The 19329-nt window shown below is 21.7% G+C and overlaps 4 protein-coding genes across 4 annotated transcripts; 2 read left to right on the top strand and 2 right to left on the bottom strand. All coding sequences in view use genetic code 6, as the record gives it.

The window, feature by feature from the left end:
- Nucleotides 1–808: 808 nt before the first annotated feature.
- TTHERM_000123789 (AMP-binding enzyme family protein) lies at nt 809–3058 on the bottom strand (the record flags this gene model as incomplete). Its single annotated transcript, XM_012796278.1, has 3 exons — nt 809–972; nt 1036–1274; nt 1341–3058. 3 exons carry the CDS (start codon nt 3056–3058, stop codon nt 809–811), a joined length of 2121 nt encoding a protein of 706 aa, XP_012651732.1.
- Nucleotides 3059–3607: 549 nt separating this feature from the next.
- On the bottom strand, nt 3608–8070 carry TTHERM_00123780 (polycystin cation channel protein; the record flags this gene model as incomplete). Its single annotated transcript, XM_001010873.2, has 4 exons — nt 3608–4752; nt 5107–5538; nt 5633–6927; nt 7151–8070. The coding sequence occupies 4 exons, from the start codon at nt 8068–8070 to the stop codon at nt 3608–3610; spliced, it is 3792 nt and encodes a 1263-aa protein (XP_001010873.2).
- A 1941-nt stretch (nt 8071–10011) lies between these two features.
- On the top strand, nt 10012–14118 carry TTHERM_00123760 (50S ribosome-binding GTPase; the record flags this gene model as incomplete). The annotated part of the gene is made up of 1 exon (XM_001010871.2): nt 10012–14118. One exon carries the CDS (start codon nt 10012–10014, stop codon nt 14116–14118), a length of 4107 nt encoding a protein of 1368 aa, XP_001010871.2.
- Nucleotides 14119–15707: 1589 nt separating this feature from the next.
- TTHERM_000123759 (kinase domain protein) lies at nt 15708–17909 on the top strand. Its single transcript, XM_012796277.1, has 10 exons — nt 15708–15810; nt 15864–15913; nt 16053–16142; nt 16283–16372; nt 16474–16563; nt 16668–16757; nt 17066–17155; nt 17289–17378; nt 17607–17696; nt 17750–17909. Exons 1-10 carry the CDS (start codon nt 15766–15768, stop codon nt 17847–17849), a joined length of 825 nt encoding a protein of 274 aa, XP_012651731.1. The 5' UTR covers nt 15708–15765; the 3' UTR covers nt 17850–17909.
- The last annotated feature ends 1420 nt before the right edge of the window (nt 17910–19329 follow it).

Here is a 19329-nt window from a genome sequence, read left to right as displayed (position 1 = left end):
TTAATTAATTAATTGTTAAAATTTTATTTATATTTTTATCAGTTTATTTAATAGTCTTATTTTCATTTATTTTTTATTCAGATACAATTTAGTAATTTAAGTTGTTGTTAGATATGTTTATTTTTCGCCTGAATTATAGTAAAACTAGCTTACTTAAATAAATATTCACTCTATAGGTTTATAATTGATAAAATAAAAGAAGGTTTAGGATGAATCTAAAACTTAAACTTCTTGATTGTTGATTGGGTTTACTATTTCTTGATAATTAAGCAATTTTAAAATATTTGAAATTCTTTTAATAAAATTTTTTTATTTTTATTTTTTCTTTAATTTTTTTTGCTATCCATACATTAATCTGCAGATCAAATGATCTAATATATCAAATCTTTTGAGATATACCAAAACAAAAGTTCAGAAATTTGGTAAAAAATTTTTATTTCTGACCATAAATTGTTTTGAAAATTAAGTATAATTTTTCTAATTAATTTGCATGAATTTAATTGCCAGAGTATTTTTGAAAATAAACTGCCAGCTATTTTAATTGTTATTATTATATTTGATTTAAGCTAAATAAAGCATAGATTATTAATTAGGCTTGTCATTTGAATTTAAAAAGAAATATTGCTTACCTGAATTTATATTGATAATAAATAAATTTACTTATTTACAAAATGATAATTGAAAAAATAAATTATGATTAATTTTTGAGGCAATAACATTAAAAATACTATTTATATAAATTCAAATAAAATTAATTAAATCAATTTATAATTATTAGCTATTTAAATAAAACATAAAGCCTAGCCACTCATTGTTCATAATTCATGATAGATGCTAAAATTCTGTAATCTGTTTCACTAATTAGCTTTCCGACTTAAAATTTAGAAAAAAATTTCTTAATATATTATGATTGTAATTCTTTAGACTCTAATATTTCAATTTATTCTTAGAAATAGTTTTTCTTCTTTAGATCTAAATTAATTAATTAATGACATTAAATTTTAATAATCTATTTAAATTCAAATAAATTTTTACCTTTCAAATTAGATGTTTCGTTTTCTTGATTATCTTTTTAAACAAAAGTTTTAGGAGAAAATCCAACTATTTATAAAGTTGCCAGTTAATCCTTAGTTAGTAAAATCATAACAGCTTTCTTTAAGAATATGATATCTTTGTATAGTTAAAATATATCTAAACATTTATTTATTTAACATTCTACGTCTTTCTAAATGTGCTAATCTATTTTACAATCATATTTTCCTTAAGAAGATTTTCTTTTTAAAATTAATTTAATCATATATTCATATTTAAATTTAAAAATTAAATATAAATAAATTTACTTCAATCTGCCAAACATTTTACTTTGGATAATTTTTAAGTTTTCTTCACTAAAAATAGATTTTAATTTTTAGGAGAAAATTTCACTGATTTTTTCAATTTCACTTTTTTAAGTCTAGCATAATCTAGCTTGTTTTTAAGAAAATTCATCTATCGTCATGGTACTTTTCTTTATTTTACTAGCGTACCGTTTGTTAATTTTTAAATTTAGTTACCTTAATTACTGACTCAATTAATGATTTTAAATCTGAGGTATATTTTTTTATTTTAGTTAGTTAGAACTATCTTTTGGGCTAGCTATTTTAAAATGTTCACCCTGTTAAGATAGTCTCATTTCTTTTTTTGATTATTCTCTACTGCTAGCTAAATCATTCCTATCTATTTATATTGCTTTGCTTTCTCTTGATTTAGTGTCTTCTAATAATAAATCTTAAAATTCATTCAAATTAATTTCATTTGTTTTAGTTAAAATGGGTGACATTTAAGTTCGTGGAGAATCCATGAATTATAACTTTGATTTAACCATTAAAGAAGGGACATTTATTTGCTAATTACTTGTATGATTACCAAATTCTACTGCTACATCATCATTGCACTGTTAAGATTTTATAAAGCAAACTTCTTCGTTATCTGGTAACATTTTGTTAAATTTTAATAATTTTTCATAAGTTTCTTAAAATAAGTTTTGGAGAAAAAGAAGGAAAAATTATTATTTAAGTAATCTTTAGGAAAAGTATCTTGCAATACATCCTATTCCCATCATTAGAGTAACAATACTGTTAACCAAAGACAGTACTTCAGGGTATATAGGAAATTCAATATTTGTCATTATTTGTAATTCATCTACAGCCAAAGACACTTAGATATAAGGCCCTACTCCAGAGGTTAGATTTGCATATGCTCTGTCAAATTGTTAAGTAAAAGTATCATAGTTTATTGGTGCTGCATAAGTTGATTCTGATTATATTAAAAAACCTTCCTTTATTATAGTACTTTATTTTTGTGCTTTCAACTTTGTTTGTATAAACAAATTAGCTGATGTGAAAATAAGCTAATTTTTATAGTTAATTTAAAATTTTTAAGACGTAATATTGTATTAAGAAGTTAACAGTTTTAAACGTAGATTTGTGTTTTGATTATTAACAAGATCATCAATTTCTTTTTATGAAGCGCAGTTATTAGGTATTGTAGTTTTTACGCTATCAATATCCAAACATCCATAAACAAGGATAAATATTTAAGTGTTAAAGTTCAATCTTGTGCTAATTGTTAACGTAAAATTTTGTAATTAAGAAAAATCTAAGCAGTTGTATCCATCAAGATCAGGATTAGTGCAGTTTGTGATATTTAGAGGATAGTAATAAAAATCTTCCAGATTTTAGTAGAATAAAACAGGCATATAAACAATGTAAGTCTTATTTTATTATTACTGAACTTGCTCAATGTATTTATTAGGTAGATATTCAAATCTAAATCCTACTAGGTCTTGACTTAAATTGACATCTATTTGATCTTCACTTACAAATGTCTAAGATCTAAATTTAGGGTCTATTTAGTTATTTTTATATAAAATGGACAAATAGATCAGATAAGCTATCCCTATTATGATAGTTATATGAGTTAAACAAATACCAAAAAATGTTCTCTTTCTAGTCAATTCATTTTCAACATAAAATGAAAATTCAGTTGAAAAAATGTCTATTTTTTTTAATAGAAGCATATTCTGAAATCTTGCTTTTTTTATTTCTTTTTTTACCTTATAATTATTTATTAAAATAGTAACACTAGTAGAGTTATTCTCAAAAAATATTAAGAAATAAAAACTTTAACTAATTATTTTAGTTTTATTAATAACCTCAAAATTTTATTTTAATAATTAATTTTTTTTAATGCATTTATGTAATTTACTTGTTATTTGTGATAATAATATTTAAATTAAATATATAAATATATGATTTTGCATTTTTTAAAAAATTTAAATGATTTTTACAAAATATATGAAAGTAGGCATACAGAATTTTTTTTTAGAATTAAATATTTTTTTAATTTTTAAATTATTTAAAATTAATTTTTGAAAATTGAAAATAAATTATTTAGATTAAGAGTAATCAAAATATATTATTTATTTGAATATTTTTAATATTATAATCAAATTAAAAGAATGAAAATTGGTAAAATAATTTTTGAGAATAATTAATTATTTTGACTGTAAGAAAATAAATATATTTTTGCAAACATAAATAAGATTATTTTCTTAGTTAAATAAAAATCAATTTAAGTTATTAACATTTATGTTAGGTTATGAGCTAAATGATCTATTTAAGAAAAAATTATCAGTATTTAATTACAGAAGATTTAAATTTATTTCTTTTTTCTTTACAATGTAAAGAAGTTTAGACAAGTTAAACGAAGTACTCTTTGATTTTTTAAAGAAGATTGCTGAATATTTTATTGCTTTTAAAAGATTATTAAGCTGGATATTTTCTACTTCTTATTTTACTTTAGAATCTCCAAATTTTTTAACTGCATCATTAAAATTTTTTTCAAATATGGTTTCTGATTTAAAATTATGCTTTACATTATTTTAAAATCCTTTCCTAATTTATTATAGAGGCTAGCTATTAGATTTGATAGAAGGTTGTGCAAATCTTTGAAAGTAAGATTTTTTATATTTTACTTCCTTTTTTTGCTCAAGCGAAGACCTAAATTCTAAATAGTTAAATACATCTTTTTTTGCTAAATTTAAATAATTAGAGTAAAGAGACACATACTTTATTACTCTTAAGTCAAGGACAGGATTTTTAGTGAAATTGTACTTATTATTGTTATGAGCAAAGGCCGATTTACAAAACAAAGGCAGATCATTTGAAAAAAACACTACAAGTAAATAAGGAATACCTAATGTAATCCAAGTCAGTAATCGAAATAAATAAAGTGTAATCTTGAAGCATTTATTTTTCTTTCTGGCATACATCATATTATCAGAAAAAGAATACATTGATACTTAATGGATAAAATATAAATAAGAAAAAGGAATGAGAACCAAAGAAAGAGCTATGTAGAGTAAAATACAAGGAAGAAATATAACTAATGTGTATCCAATTTTTAAAGCTATTTTATTCCATATTCTAGACTTAGTTATAAAAGAAATTATTCCAAATATAAAATTAAGGATATTAAAAGGTGGAGGTAGTGAAATCATAGACATGTATATAGGGTTAAATCTTGAATTAATATAGTCATTATATACTACTAAAGAGTATTCCATCTCTGATTGTTGCATTGTCTTCTCATATCTCGTGTTTAATATAGCAATTAGTAAATTAAGAAGGATAACATTCACTACAACTAAAAAAACAATTAGAATCGCTGACTAAATTCCAGTTTAATTGTTAAAATCGAATGCACCAAAAGCTTTTTTATTAATAAAAATGTAATTTTAATAAATGAATTAATTCATCAATTTATATATCTATCAATCAATCAAGAAATAAATAAATAATTATATCTAATTTAAACATTTTTAGGAACTAAAAATGCATTTGTTGAGGTTTTTATAAATTTAATAATAAAAAATAACTTAGTTTTTAAGTCAAATTTAAAGTATTTTTTGATAATAGTGTGGGATATATTTCAATAAATTTTTTGATTTGCTTATTTAATTAAATAATTATGAAATATCTTAATATTAATACTAATATTCTTTTTAAAAAGTTTAAACCTTTGTTAAAATATTTATGAGACTTTAAATAAGTTAATTAATTATACCTGCAGCAAATAGATTGAATATGGATTTATCAATAGATTTATATAGTTCAAGGCTATTTTAAAAAAGAATGTAATTGATTAGCCCAAAAGCGACTGTGACAGTAATAAGAATGACCATAAAATATAAAAGGTCTTTAGTAAATAGTATTATTACTTTGACTAGTAATCCAAATTTTTAAGTTCTAATTAAAAATATAAACATTCTAAGCCATAAAATAAACACTATAGCACAGCATTCAATTTTCAAAGCAAATTAACAATTGTTGAAGTATTCAAAAGTATAATTAGCAGATATACCTTCAGGAATAAATATTTGCTTTGTCAATAAAAATGAGCCACAAGCTATGTAGAGGAGTAAATCATACAAATCTAATATTTAGGGATCAGTTTTTCGTCTTATAAGATATACATAAATTTGCTTTTAAATGGCATCTATTAAAAAAAATAATTAGTTAATGAAAAATAAAAATAAATAATTAAATAATTTAATTTTAGCTATTTTATTGATAAAATAAATTTATTTTACTTGCTCCAATACAGAAAATGAACCAAAGTACTCTGATTGTATCGTTACAGAGTTTTTCAAATTAAGTACCAACATAAATTAATTTAACGCACTAACTTTAAAAAAAATCCATAAATTCTTGATAACCCGAAGATATTTAGTATAAGATTAGTTTACAAAAAATCTAAGGATCTGTTGTTTAAATATTAAGATTTGTAGTATTATCTATTTAAATATCTAATGGAGGTGGTGTTGGATTTTACTTTTTGAAGTCATTCACTTTACTTTACCAATCTTACGGTACAGTTGATGAGAATAACATTATTTTTACAGGATCATCAACTGAAGCATAGCTATTTAGATTTTCTATAAATAGAAATAGTTCATATAAAGTGAAACAAAAGATTGCCAGAAAAAGGATAAACTCGAAAAAAGTTCTCACTTAAACTGATTTGTTATAAATAACAAATTAATAAAAATGATTATTTTTTGTTGCTTTCTTCAGTTAACTGACCTCAATATCTCTGAAAATTATCCAGTTTTATTTCTGTGGTTCAAGAGAAAAAGAAGCTGAAGAACCTGTTGATTTCATTGATTTTTAAAATGAACTTGTTGAAGATGATGATGATTTTGAGCCTTTAGCAATTGTATTTTTGATTCTGGCTTACTTTTAAAAATGACATAAAGGAGTAAATGTGCTTAAAAGTGAGTAGTCAAAACCATACGTACTCATCCATTTCTGTTCAAGAAGATATGTTATGCATGGATGAATAAAAAACTCTGTAAAAAACTAGCAGTAATTTCTGTTTCTCAAAGCTTTAACTAAAGGCTTATCGCTAGGGAAAAGGGGTTTAAAGAGAATGAGGCTCATTTCTCTTGCATCAAAAATTGTATCTCTAAACAGTAAAGCTCTTTCCAAATAGTATTTTGCTAGTTTGAGCATCTCTGAGCTGAAAGGATTTTTGAAGAATGATAGTTTTAACAAAATTTTACTTGCGACTAAGCATAAAATTAGTGGATGAAGCACATGACTAAAAATTTCAAAGGCGAATTTTTCATCGCTTTTAGGTTTCTCTAGCAATCTCAAAATGGTCTCTAAATATTCAGATGATTAAGAAATAATTTACTTTTTTTAAGACATTTTTTTAAGAAAATATAATCCCATACAAAAAGTGTCAGCTTAAGAAAGAAACACATTAATTTAAGCCTAAACCTTCTTTGAATGAAGTGTTTACTAAGTGATAACTCTATCTAGTTTGAGCATAGCAGACATTAATGGTACATTTTACTAATAAACAACCTACTTAATTAGAGTCCTAATTATAATTTAAAAGTAAAAAAAATGCATTTTAATTATTTTTGATGAGATTTGATAAACAGCAAACAATAAAATAAAATGAATGAATTTAAAATCGAAAACCAAAATTTTTTAAAAATTTGATGAAATCGCACTTTTAAAAATATCTTACAGATTCAATTTACTTTTGAGTTGAATCTGAAATCAAAAAAAAAAAAAAAAATTAAATAATAAACTACTACCTATTTAATATATAATTAGGCGGAATACGTTCATATTTAGCAATATAAAGAACATATTTAGAGGATAAAAGCTCTAAATTATTTTCATTCATGTTTAAAATCAACTCAATTTCGTTGTTGTAGTTTTTCAAAATTAAATTCTGATGCAAGTATTTCAGCATTTTTCTTTCTTGTTTTTTCATTCTTTAATAATTGCCTTATTTTAATGATGCGCTAAATCTGTCATTTTCTAAAATTATCTCAATTATCCTGAGTTTTTAGTTGTCTATTAGCCAGCTGAATATCTCATCATTTATTGAATTCATTCTTATGTTAAATGTTTGTATAATAGCTAAAAATATATTTTATTTAAAATTGTAAATTTAAGAAGATGTATCCATTTATTCTCTTTGTTCCTATTAGATTCTACTTTCCTATGAAAACAAAACTTTCATCATTTTGCTCATTTCATTCTCATTTTCAATAAGCTCCAAAATAAAATCATATATATCATAAACTTCTCTTTTTGGTTAGCTTCCTCCCCTACTTCCTAAGTTGTTATTGCTTTATATTTATCTCATTAAGGTTTCTGCTTCTCTCCAGCATCCATAATAGCTTAAAAATAATGATAGTATTTTAAAAACTCCTTCTTTTTTTTACTAATTGTTTTTGCTTTCTGCAACTATGAATTTTAGCTCATTCATAAATTACAAATTATCTTATAATCTTTGTTCGCTTATTTCTTTCATTTTATTTTCCATTAGCTCTAAATATTCATCCAACTAGTTCTCTATGTTTAAAATCTAATCCTCAAAAAAATTAGATTAAACAGATGGACTTGCGAGCTCAAATCCCTTCTAAGTATTTCGAGAAGAGATAAACCTTTCTGCAGAAACAGGCTGCAAGGTATCTAAAAGATTGAGCTTTTTGTTTTGACTCATAATTAATTTTAAATATTATAGTTAAGTTACTGTTAATTAGTAAAAATAAAATCTATAAACTCAATTAAATAAATACAAACAATATTAACAGATCTTTAAATTTTGTTGCTATTCTTTCGTCATTTGTTTAAAACCTAATTACATGTTATAAAATTAAGATGCAAGTAAATAATTAATTTGATATTTTTAAAATTATTAAAATCTAGTTATTTTTACTCCTAAAATTTGATTTATTTAAATATTAAAATTGAGTTTTTAATAGTATTTTTATCGCTATTTTATTTTATAAAATAATTTTTTTATTTTGTTTATTTATTTCATTGAAGTCATATGTGAAGAATATTTAATTAGTAATAGAAACAATCTATTTTCTTTTGCAAAGGAAAAAATATATATTTTATTTTCTATAATTTAAATAAATGAACAAATACTGTTAATCACTTTGTTTTTTTCTTTAAAATAAACTGTTTTTCCTTAAAAATTATTTTAATTTAAATTCCTTTTTTATTTAAAAATAAAAATTTGATAAAAAATGTAATTAGTTATAAATTTTTTTTGGTTATGAATTAATTAATATCTTTAAAATTTGATTGATAATATTTAATTTTATATTTATTCAATTTTATTTTTCATTATTTAAAATATTTAAACTTATGATTGAGAATGAAGGTGAATCTTAACATTTTTCTATGTTTTATAAAATGAAAATAATACATTTAAAAGTATTAATATTTTTATATTTTAGCACTTAAGAGAGGCTAATTAAAATTTTTAGCAATTATTTTTAAAAATTATAGAATAAAATGTAAAATATAAACTAAAATACTATCAAGTATTTATTTTTTGTTGGAAGGAACAAAATATGTTTTGATATTTATTCTTAATCAAAAATCACAAAAAATAAAAAAACAAATTATTAATATTTGAAATACAATAATAAAAGACAATCTATTGTTATTTACTTCCTGATCAGCAATCAAAAATATCAATTCTTAATAAGATTTTGCTTTAATTTTAGTTACCAAAAATAGTGTTATTTTGCATTCTATTTCAATTTTAAAATAGTAAAACAAAAAGTAATAATTTTATATGATATCATCTATTATAAACATTTCTTGAATTTTTTATAATATTCATTTAGTAATTTTTCTTCTTCTCAAATTTATTTGTAAAAATGAAATACTTAAGCTTGAATAAACTAGATAAGTTGAAAAACACTCAGCTTTGTTTGTTTGTTTAAATAAATATTTTTTAATAAATCTATTTTATTACTGCACCTAATTTAGATCCTTTTTTTAAATACCTTGGTTGATTTTAGATCATCACCTGGCTTTTGATTCTTTTATAGAATATATGGAAAATCTAATAGAACAACAACTTGATTAATTAACTTAGAATAATTGTGGCATTGAAACATAAATATTACAGTAATTATCATAATTTATTAAGCTTAAATAAACATACTAAAACGAAATCTTAAAAAAAATATTAGCAAATAAATGATTGATTATGCCAAAATGCCAATAAAATTTTAATTTTATAATATTTATTACATTAGAAGTTGTTAAGTTTTATAATATTACTTTTACTATTTTTCAATTGAAAAAAACTATAAATGCACACACAAAATTTTATAAATAAACAAAGATATTTTTATCTATCATTCTATTTGATGGAAGATAACCCACCAATTAAAATCTGAGTTAATCTTAAATTGAATAGGTTTTTAGTTGAAATGATTAATAATATATAATATTAAATGAATAATATACGAATATTTGCTTCTGATCAATTAAATTGTTAACTATCTATATCATTTTTAAGAATTTATATCTGATAATAGCTCAATAAATGTTCAAAATATTAATTAGTATCTCCAAATAATAAATAATCAAAGATAACAAATAAAGATAAGATTAATAAAATAAATAGATAGATATAATGCAAAGTAGAATTTAATAGCTAGATATTTAGATCAATAATATAATATAATAGAAAAATAAGGAACTACTATTAGATACACCTACTCCTTTAAGAGATAGCTAATGGTAAGAGGTAAACAGTATTAACTAAAACAACTAAAGCCATTAAGAATCTATTACCGAAAACAACTCATAAAATAATAATGATGATGTGCTTTAATAGCTACTTAATGATCTAAGTGAACAGATAGCGTAACTTGAATATGACGATCCAGATTTATTTTACTTTTATAAATACAAAATAGCTAGTATAAAATTTGAGCATCTACATTTAGATGAAAAAATGAGGAATAATTGCATAAAAATAAAAGAAATGTATAAACAATATTATGATAAGGTAATTCAACAATAAAATCAGAATTCTTCTAATATTAGTAATTTGACATTCTTAGATAGTATGATTTAAGAATCTAAAGTAGATCAAAGTTAAAATTCTAATTCTGATATTATAATCAACAATTCTCCATCTGAATTCATAACACCAACACCTTAAGATGATGTTGTTTACTAAACAGTGTTAGTTTTGGGCTTTACAGGAGTTGGAAAAAGTAGTTTTATAAGAAAGATTACTGGTGATTAAAGGATTCAATCTAATGACAACTAATAATCATGCACTTAGGAATGCAGTCTTTATGAAAAAAATGGAATAAAATACATAGACACTCCAGGTATTAATGACACATAAAAAAATCGCTATTAGATCTTAATAGATATTGCAAAATATCTTTTTGACTAAAATATTAAAATAAAAGATTTATTCTTTATTTATGTTTCAAACAAAGATCTTTAAGTTCATCAAAAAACTCTGAAAGAATTTATCTATACATATTTTTTGTTTGAATTATTTGGAGAAAAAAATTTGGATCCTAATTTAGTTGAGAGACTTATAGATGAGTTCTAAAACAGCAACAATTTTTTGAAATGGAAAGAGTGTAACTATCATCTTAAGTGCGATAATTTACAAGTGTTCAGACAAGAAATATTTTCTGAAAAAGATAAAGCTCTCAATTATATTCAGCATGCAAATAGTTTCCATATTTTTGTCAAAACATTTTTTGACAAAGAAAGCAAGGATGATCTTGAAGAGTTTGATGAGATTATGGTTGACTTTTTAAAAGAGCAAATTTGGTCAAATATTGAATAAAATAATAAATTTTATGAATACAAAGACTATATTCAAAATCAAGAAAGCCATTTAAATAGAAAAATATAGAAGATTTTAGATTTAGAAAATCGTGTCTAAAAGATAGATCCAGAAAAAGAAGTTTAGTATATATTATTGTTAGGATAATCTCAGGTTGGCAAATCTTCTTTGATCGAGCAGTTAACCTAATTGAAAGGGCTTAGAGGTAATAGTAGATAATCAATGACTAGCTATTGCTAAATTTATCCTGTTGAATATGAAAATGTTAGATACAATTTCATTGATACTCCTGGTTTTGAGGGAACAGAGCAACAAAGCAATCCTTTTGACAATCTTAAAATTATTGCAGATTTTCTGAGAAGAAATCAGATTTTAGAATTCAAAATTCTGTTTATGAGAAACGCAGATAAAGATTTTAGAAACACATTAGACCAAATAATATAAAAATTACTGATTTTTATTAAGCAATTATTTGACTAAGAAACTTCTTTAGTTGATTCTGATTATTTGAATAATATGTTATTAGAGAATAAAGAAATAAACCAAATTGAAGTAAGTAATGATATAGAAGAGTTAGAATTAATGAAATTAAAAATACTCTAAGTGGATAGAATATCTGAAAAGGTAAATACTGGGAAGGTTTATTATAATAAAAATGAGATTAAATGTGTAGAATTCAATAGCAATTACTATACAAAGAAAGGTAAATACAAAAAAATAAGTAAAGAAGAGGATGAAGAATAAAAGAATTTATTGTTTTAAGGGATCAACTAAATAAGTCCACTCACTGTTGATGATAAAATATTGCTTAAAATAAAAAAAATAAACAATTTTAGATTAATAAAAGACAAGCAAGATTATATTTAGTCATATTAATTAATTCATCAAAAATATCAGATTCTCTACAGCATCATAAAAGAAATAGATGAATGTAAAAATAATATGGAATCAGGATAAACAGATAATCTATCCAATCTGATTCAATAAAAAGTTTAGATTTTAAAAGAGTTAGAAAATCTCTAATTTGGTGTAATTGAAGATTATCAAAATGACCCTACAGTTAAAGAAATAGTAAATAGCTTTTTTGATTAAAAAATAAATTAGAATGAGCAAGATATCAATAATAATGATAAATAGTATGATAATTAGTTAAACTAAAATCAAAAACAGAATGATATTCTAAGACATTTTCTGATTATACACTATTGGCCTTCACTTCTTTTTGAATAATAATAAAATAAGGAAAATAAATTATTATCGAGAAAGTAATTTTATTTTTGCTAACTCTTACACTATTTAAAGCCATTTATAGATATTAATAATGAAAAGCATTTAATAATTTTGGAAGAATTAGTAAAGTTGAAGGTTATATAAGAAATTACTCTTTTACAGCACATTTAAAACAAATGCATTAATAAATATTATAATTAAAGCTAAGATAAGGTATACTCAATTATAGGCTAGGCTTTCTAAGGAATCAATATAATCATCGGTACGGGAGGATAAATATTTAGATACGCTGCTTATTTTAGTAGCAAGGCAGAGCTACTAATTTATTCATACAATGTAATCAAAGGCATTAATATAGGTTTATTAATAGTAAATATGGTCGCTGCAGCTCTGAGTGTCGGAATTGATATTCATTCTTATCACAAAAGATATATTTGTGGAAAGCAGATGACCTTGAATACAGCATCCAATTCTATCAGTGCTTTGATTGGATTATTAGCATTTTTTGTGCCTGGTTATGGGTGGGCTGTAGGAGGAGTGGCAGCAGTTTTTGGACTTTTGGGCAACTTTATTTCTTCATAAATATACACAAGTAAAAAAACTTTTGATAACACTATTGGCTTATTTTTTAAAACCATTATTGATGAGCAACACAAAAACTTGCAACTTTAGAATTTCCAAAAGGCTGAATTGCTAAGGAAAGAATTAAAAATATAAAATTACTAATAATTAAAATAGAAACAAGGATATGAATTGTTTAGATAGCTAGAAAAATAAACTTATACTAATGATGAGAATAAGCAAATATTAATGAAATTATTTTATAATAACTCCAATTTATTAGACTCAATTTCTAATTATATAGTGAAGGAAATATTATCTGAATAATTCTAAATTGATTAAGATATTTTTGAAATAAAATAATAACCTTCAAAATAATAACTATAAGCAGTCATAGATATTATAAAATACAATAAACAAATCATTGATACCTTCTATAATCGTTTCAGTCATGAAAAACTTACTAAGCTTACCCAATCATACACAAAAGCAAAGAATATAATTAAGGAATCCTTAAAGAAAGCTGCTAATTTAAAAGAATTAAATGACTCACTTTAAGAATATTAGTAGTGCCTTTGTGAATTTGTAAGTTTAATAAAAACTAATTGCTACACTTATCAATAATAAATTGAATTCGGAAATGGACTACTTAGAAAGGGTGATCGTTTTCCTATCTTATTTAATAGCTACTGTAACCTTGCTGTGACCAAGATAAACTATCTTTATGAGCAAAACACCTTATCTGAAATAGTTAGGTGTAAGGAATCAAAATATTTTAAAAGAAATGAAGATAAAAACCCTGAGGAATCTTTATAGTTAAAACTAAAAGATAAAGAAATAATATAAAATCTTAATTTATTAACATTTAGCCAAAAATTTATAGAAAGTAGATACTTATAACTACTGAAAGGATAAAAGAAGCCTAATTTAACATATCTTTCTTCATAGTACAATTTGGATGGTGATTTGGTTTATTCAATTGATCTCCTAGAATTAGCTGAAAAGGAAAACTAGTTTTAGCCATTTATAAATAAATTAGAAAAGAAACTTAAATCAAACGATAATGAAAACAATCTCAGATTATTTGACTTTTTTAACTCTATTTAATTTCTTAAAGAAAAGTTTATATGAAAGTTTTTTAAAAATTTTATTATTAAATAATTTTTTAGCAATTAACATGTTAATAAGTATTCTCTTTAAAAAATACACTACAAATTTATTTAAAACAACTTCAAAGTTTATGAAATTTTTTAAGTTGTAAGCAAGAAATTGCTTTTTAGTTTAATTTTTTTTGTAATTATCTCTTTTAATTTAATTTTTAGTCATTAAAAATTTCTTTAAAATGTTTATTGAAATAAACATAAATTATTTATTTAAATCTTAATTTTATTAATTAAATATTTATTTCTCTAAAATACATTTCGTTCATTAAAAAAAATATAAATTTTATAAAATAAAAAATGGTGTCACTACAATAAATTTGCAAATACAATTGAATCAAAAATGAATATTTCAAAAAAAAGAGTTTAAAATTAAAATAATAATTTTAAATCAAAAGCTATTTTAATCCAATTTAGATCAGCACATTATCTTAGATATCTTTTTTAAGTAACACCTCATATGTCTTATCTAGAATCTATAAAAAAGCTATTTTATTTGATTTTGCTCAAAATTAAAATTTTTTTATCTTAAAGAATATGTACAATTTATAAGTGATAAAAATTAAGGAGCGGAAATTCCATATAATCTAGGACCTGCTCTCTCAAACTATATAAATCTAATTTTCATTTTATATATTTTTGTCCATAAAAAGAGGGTCACCCAAATTTCCATATTTAATTTATGATTTGCAATTGAAACAAATAGTAAATGTATAAAAAAATTCAAAAGTAAAAATTTAACTATCGTTCTATTCAATAGTAGATAATTAACCTATTAAAATCTGAGTTAATAGCTAGAAAAAAAAACTTTTCTAATGATGAGAATAAGCAAATATTAATGAAATTATTTTTTTATAAGTCCAACTTATTAGACTCAATTTCTAATTATATAGTGAAGGAAATATTATCTGAATACCTTCAAAATAATAACTATGAGCAGTTTTAAATATTATAAAATAAAATAAATTATTGATACCTTCTACAACCATTTTAGTCATGAAAAACTTACTAAGCTTACCCAATCATATATAAAAAGCAAAGAATATAATATAGGAATCCTTAAATAAAGCTACTAATTTAAAAGAATTAAATGATTGGCTTAAAGAATTTTAGTAGTGCCTTTGCGAATTTATAAGTTTAATAATAACTAATAGCTACATTTATGAATAATAGATTGAATTTGGAAACGGATTTCTAAGGAAGGGTTATAGTTTCCTATCTTATTTAATAGCTACTGCAATCTTGCTGTGACCAAGATAAACTATCTTTATGAGCAATATACCTTATCTGAAATTGTTAAGTGCAAGGGATCAAAATGCTTTAAAAGAAACGAAGATAAAAAGCCCGAGGATTCTTTATAGTTAAAATTAAAAGATAAAGAAATAATATAAAATCTTAATTTATTAATATTTAGTCAAAAGTTTATAGAAAGTAGATAGATACTTATATTTGTCAAATTTGTTTTTGTAATTAACTCATTCGATTTAATTTTTAGTCTTTAAAATTTTTTTTTTAATTGTTTATTTAAGTATTATTTTTATAAATTAATTAAATTTTTTCAAAAATAAATTTCATTAAAAAAATATAAATAAAATAAAATAAAATAAAATAAAAAAAAATGATGTCTCTGTAGTAAACTTGGAAATACAATTCAATCAAAAATGTATCTTTCAAAAAAAATTAGTTAAAACAAAAATAATAATTTTAAATAAAAAGCTACTTTAATCAAATTTAGATAAGCACACCATCTTAGAAATCTTTTTTAAGTAACTATTTTTAACCTCATATGCCTTATCTAGACTCTATAAAAAAGCTATTTTGTTTGATTTTGCTCATAATTACAAAATATAAATTTTTAATATAAAAGAATATTTAATTTGTTAATTAATTTATTTATATTTATAGTGATAACAATTAAGGAGAGAAAATTCCATCTAATCTAGGATCCGCTCTCTCAAACTGTATAAATCTAAAGATCTTATCAATTCATTTAGAGTAAATCAATAAAAAATATAAAAAACTTCAAAAATATTTTTTAATGACAAAAATTTCAACAATTATATTTTATTTTCTAAAAAAATTAATAAAAAATATTAATAATAACAAAATTATTTTAAATATCTTTTAAAAAATAGGAATAATAAGATAAATGAAAGTGATGTTAGTGTTTTATGTTTTGGTTTAGCTAAATGTTAAAACCTAGAAGTATTGTAACTTTGGTTTTAGTATATTTTTAACTTTTATTAATAATTTTAAATGTTTTATTAATTTTAATAAATATATCTGAACAAATTAAATTTTAAACTAGTATTTTATATTATTAAAGGTCAAATAATGTGCCGCAATAAGGAGCTATAATAATTGGATCTACTTTAAAATAGTTAGTTAATCTTAAATCAGTTATAATATCCTTAGAGTAAAACGAATTTAAATTATTTATTATTCATATTTAATTTTTAGAAAATTTAAGAGAACAAAGAATTACAATTAATTTTTTTTTTTTAATTTATTTTTTTAAAGTTATAATAATATAGGATAACTAGGAGCTTCAAAAATAGTATCTAAGCTAGCTAATAGCTCTCTACTTACATCTTTGACTCTATGGTTAAGGTTATTTTTAAACTTTATAATTTTATTTAGCGGTTTAATTAAGGGGGGTTGAGGGGTTAAGAAGTTTTTTAGATTTTTTAAAAACTTCAAAATAAAACATATGAAACTGGTTTTTTTAAATGGATAAATTTTTATTACACCCCTCTCCCTCTCCACCTTAATTAAAAATGTAAATTTTATAAACTAAATTAATTACTGTAAAATATTCTGTATCTTCTAATCATATTATAATATATTGTATTGGATTAAATGTATATAAAGGTTAATACTCTAATTTAAATTAAATATTTTACTAAAAATTTTAAAAGAGGAAACAAAATTGATGAGTAAGGAGCTCAAAATTTAGGTTCTGCTTTAGCAAAATGTCAGAATTTGTAAAATTTATGCATCGATCTTATGTAAATTAATAAATTTACTTATAAATCAAACCATTTTATTCTTATCTTATTCAAAGCTTTAATCATCATTCATTCATTTGTCTGTTGTTTTTAAAATGTTTAGATCATTTTACAAAAATTATTTTAAATAAAGCGATAATAGAATTGGAGTAAAAGGAGCAAATAGTCTGGGCTAAGTTTCTATAGATTGCAAAAAGTTAAATTCTTATACTCTTAGATTATAGTAAATTTAATTTATTAAAAGGCAGTTTCATATATTATGAAGAAATAATTTATTTTACTTTTAAAATTTTTAATATTTTATTGTGGTTAAAATAAATTATAGTTTGAATTAAATAAAGTTAAAATATGTCTTAGAATTTTAACTAAAAATCATAAAATTATTAATTTAATAATTTTTATTTATTACAAAACTTAATTTTTATTTTTATTTTTTTGTATGTTTTTTTAGTGGAAATTAGATAGGCAACTAAGGAGCATTATAACTAGGTTCTTTATTTGAAAAGAGCTCACAGTTAAAGAAATTGTATCTCTCTCTTGAGTACATTGTTAAAATCTTTTATTTATAATTAAAATATAGTTTTAATATTTAAGCAAGAATAATATAGATGATAAATATAAGCAATAGATAAGAAGATAAGTTTATAGAAATAAAAGGATTGTTCACATTAACATCAATTTTTAATATTACTGAAAAAAATTCAATTACTTTTTCTAAATAAACACTTTTGACAAACATTGATCTGCATTCTTGTATGTCTTCAATAGTTTATAATATTTAAATTAAATTATTTAATTAATTATTTTATTTCAAATAAAAATTAATTCTGATTTAAATAAAATGAATTTATTAAATAAATTTTAATTTATTTTCATTTTTAAAATAAAAAATTAGCTAATGAGTAGCACAATTGTTTTTTTTAAATCTAGTTATTTTATTGTTTGCATTGAAAATATATATTTTTTAATTTTGTTAATTAATTTTTGTTATACTATAATTGATAAAAGCAATCATCTATTTTATTGAAAAATACAAAATTTTATAGATTAACTTGAGTTAGAATAGGTAAAAATTTAAATGTATTTAATTTTAGTGAGAAAATAATTTTTTAGCAAGTGTTAAAGATAGGATTAGAATTAAGATTGATCATAGTTTATTTGTAAATTCAACATAAATAGCTTTAGTTTTTTTTTAATTGTTTATTAAAAGTCAGATTTTATTTTTAATTAGAAAATTAATTGGATTGGTTTTAAGAGTTTATTAAGATATCTGAGTAATTTTTTTAACATTTTACATTTAATAATAAAATTTGGATATAATAATTTATATATCTATCACTTGATTATTTTTCACAAAAAATTGTCAAATATAATTAATAATTAATTAATTTCTTTCTGATAAGGAAGATAGAAAGATATTTTTATCATCAAAAAAGGGGGATTAAAATAATAACAAAATAAAAGAAAATGAGTGCTTTGATTTGCATAAATTACAAAATTGATAAGGTAAAGGTACTTTTGCTATCTATTAAATTACGCTAGAATTAAAACAATTATACTAGATTTAAAAAACATTTATAAAATAAATATTTATTCAACAAGAAGAAAAAATTATTAAAGTTTCTTATTAGTCTATTAAAATACAACATATACTTTTTTGATCCTTCTAAAATTAGCTCTTCTATTGATATCAAGCAGAAAATATTTGTTGAAATCAAATATTAGTATAAATTAAGATATGTAATCTATGTATTTGTTAAGTGAATTATCTGAAGGGAAGCTTAAGGAATAAAAGAAAGGGTTTGAATCGTCTTTAGCTGATAATATGTGAATTAAGAGTTTAACAAAATTTTTGATATTTATATAATGAGTTGAGGAAATTGTAAAATAAAGAAAGAAAGAATTTACTACTAATGATAGGAGATACATATTCAACTTGTCAACTTTTAATTAGTTATTGAGATAATTTATATCGCTTGATTTTACCAAATAAAAAAATAATAAATAAAAAAGTAAAAAATAAATAAAGATCTATTTTTACTTAGCTTTTCTTCATTATAATATCTATTTATTAGCTAACTAATCACTCAAGAAAAGATATAAAATAAATAGGAAAAATCTCAAAAATTCTAAAAGATAGTTTTAAACATACTTCCTTTTGTTGATTGATAGTT

Source organism: Tetrahymena thermophila (assembly GCF_000189635.1).
Source record: "Tetrahymena thermophila SB210 genomic scaffold scf_8254752, whole genome shotgun sequence".
Lineage (NCBI taxonomy): Eukaryota > Ciliophora > Oligohymenophorea > Hymenostomatida > Tetrahymenidae > Tetrahymena > Tetrahymena thermophila.
This window is presented reverse-complemented; position numbering and strand designations above follow the sequence as displayed.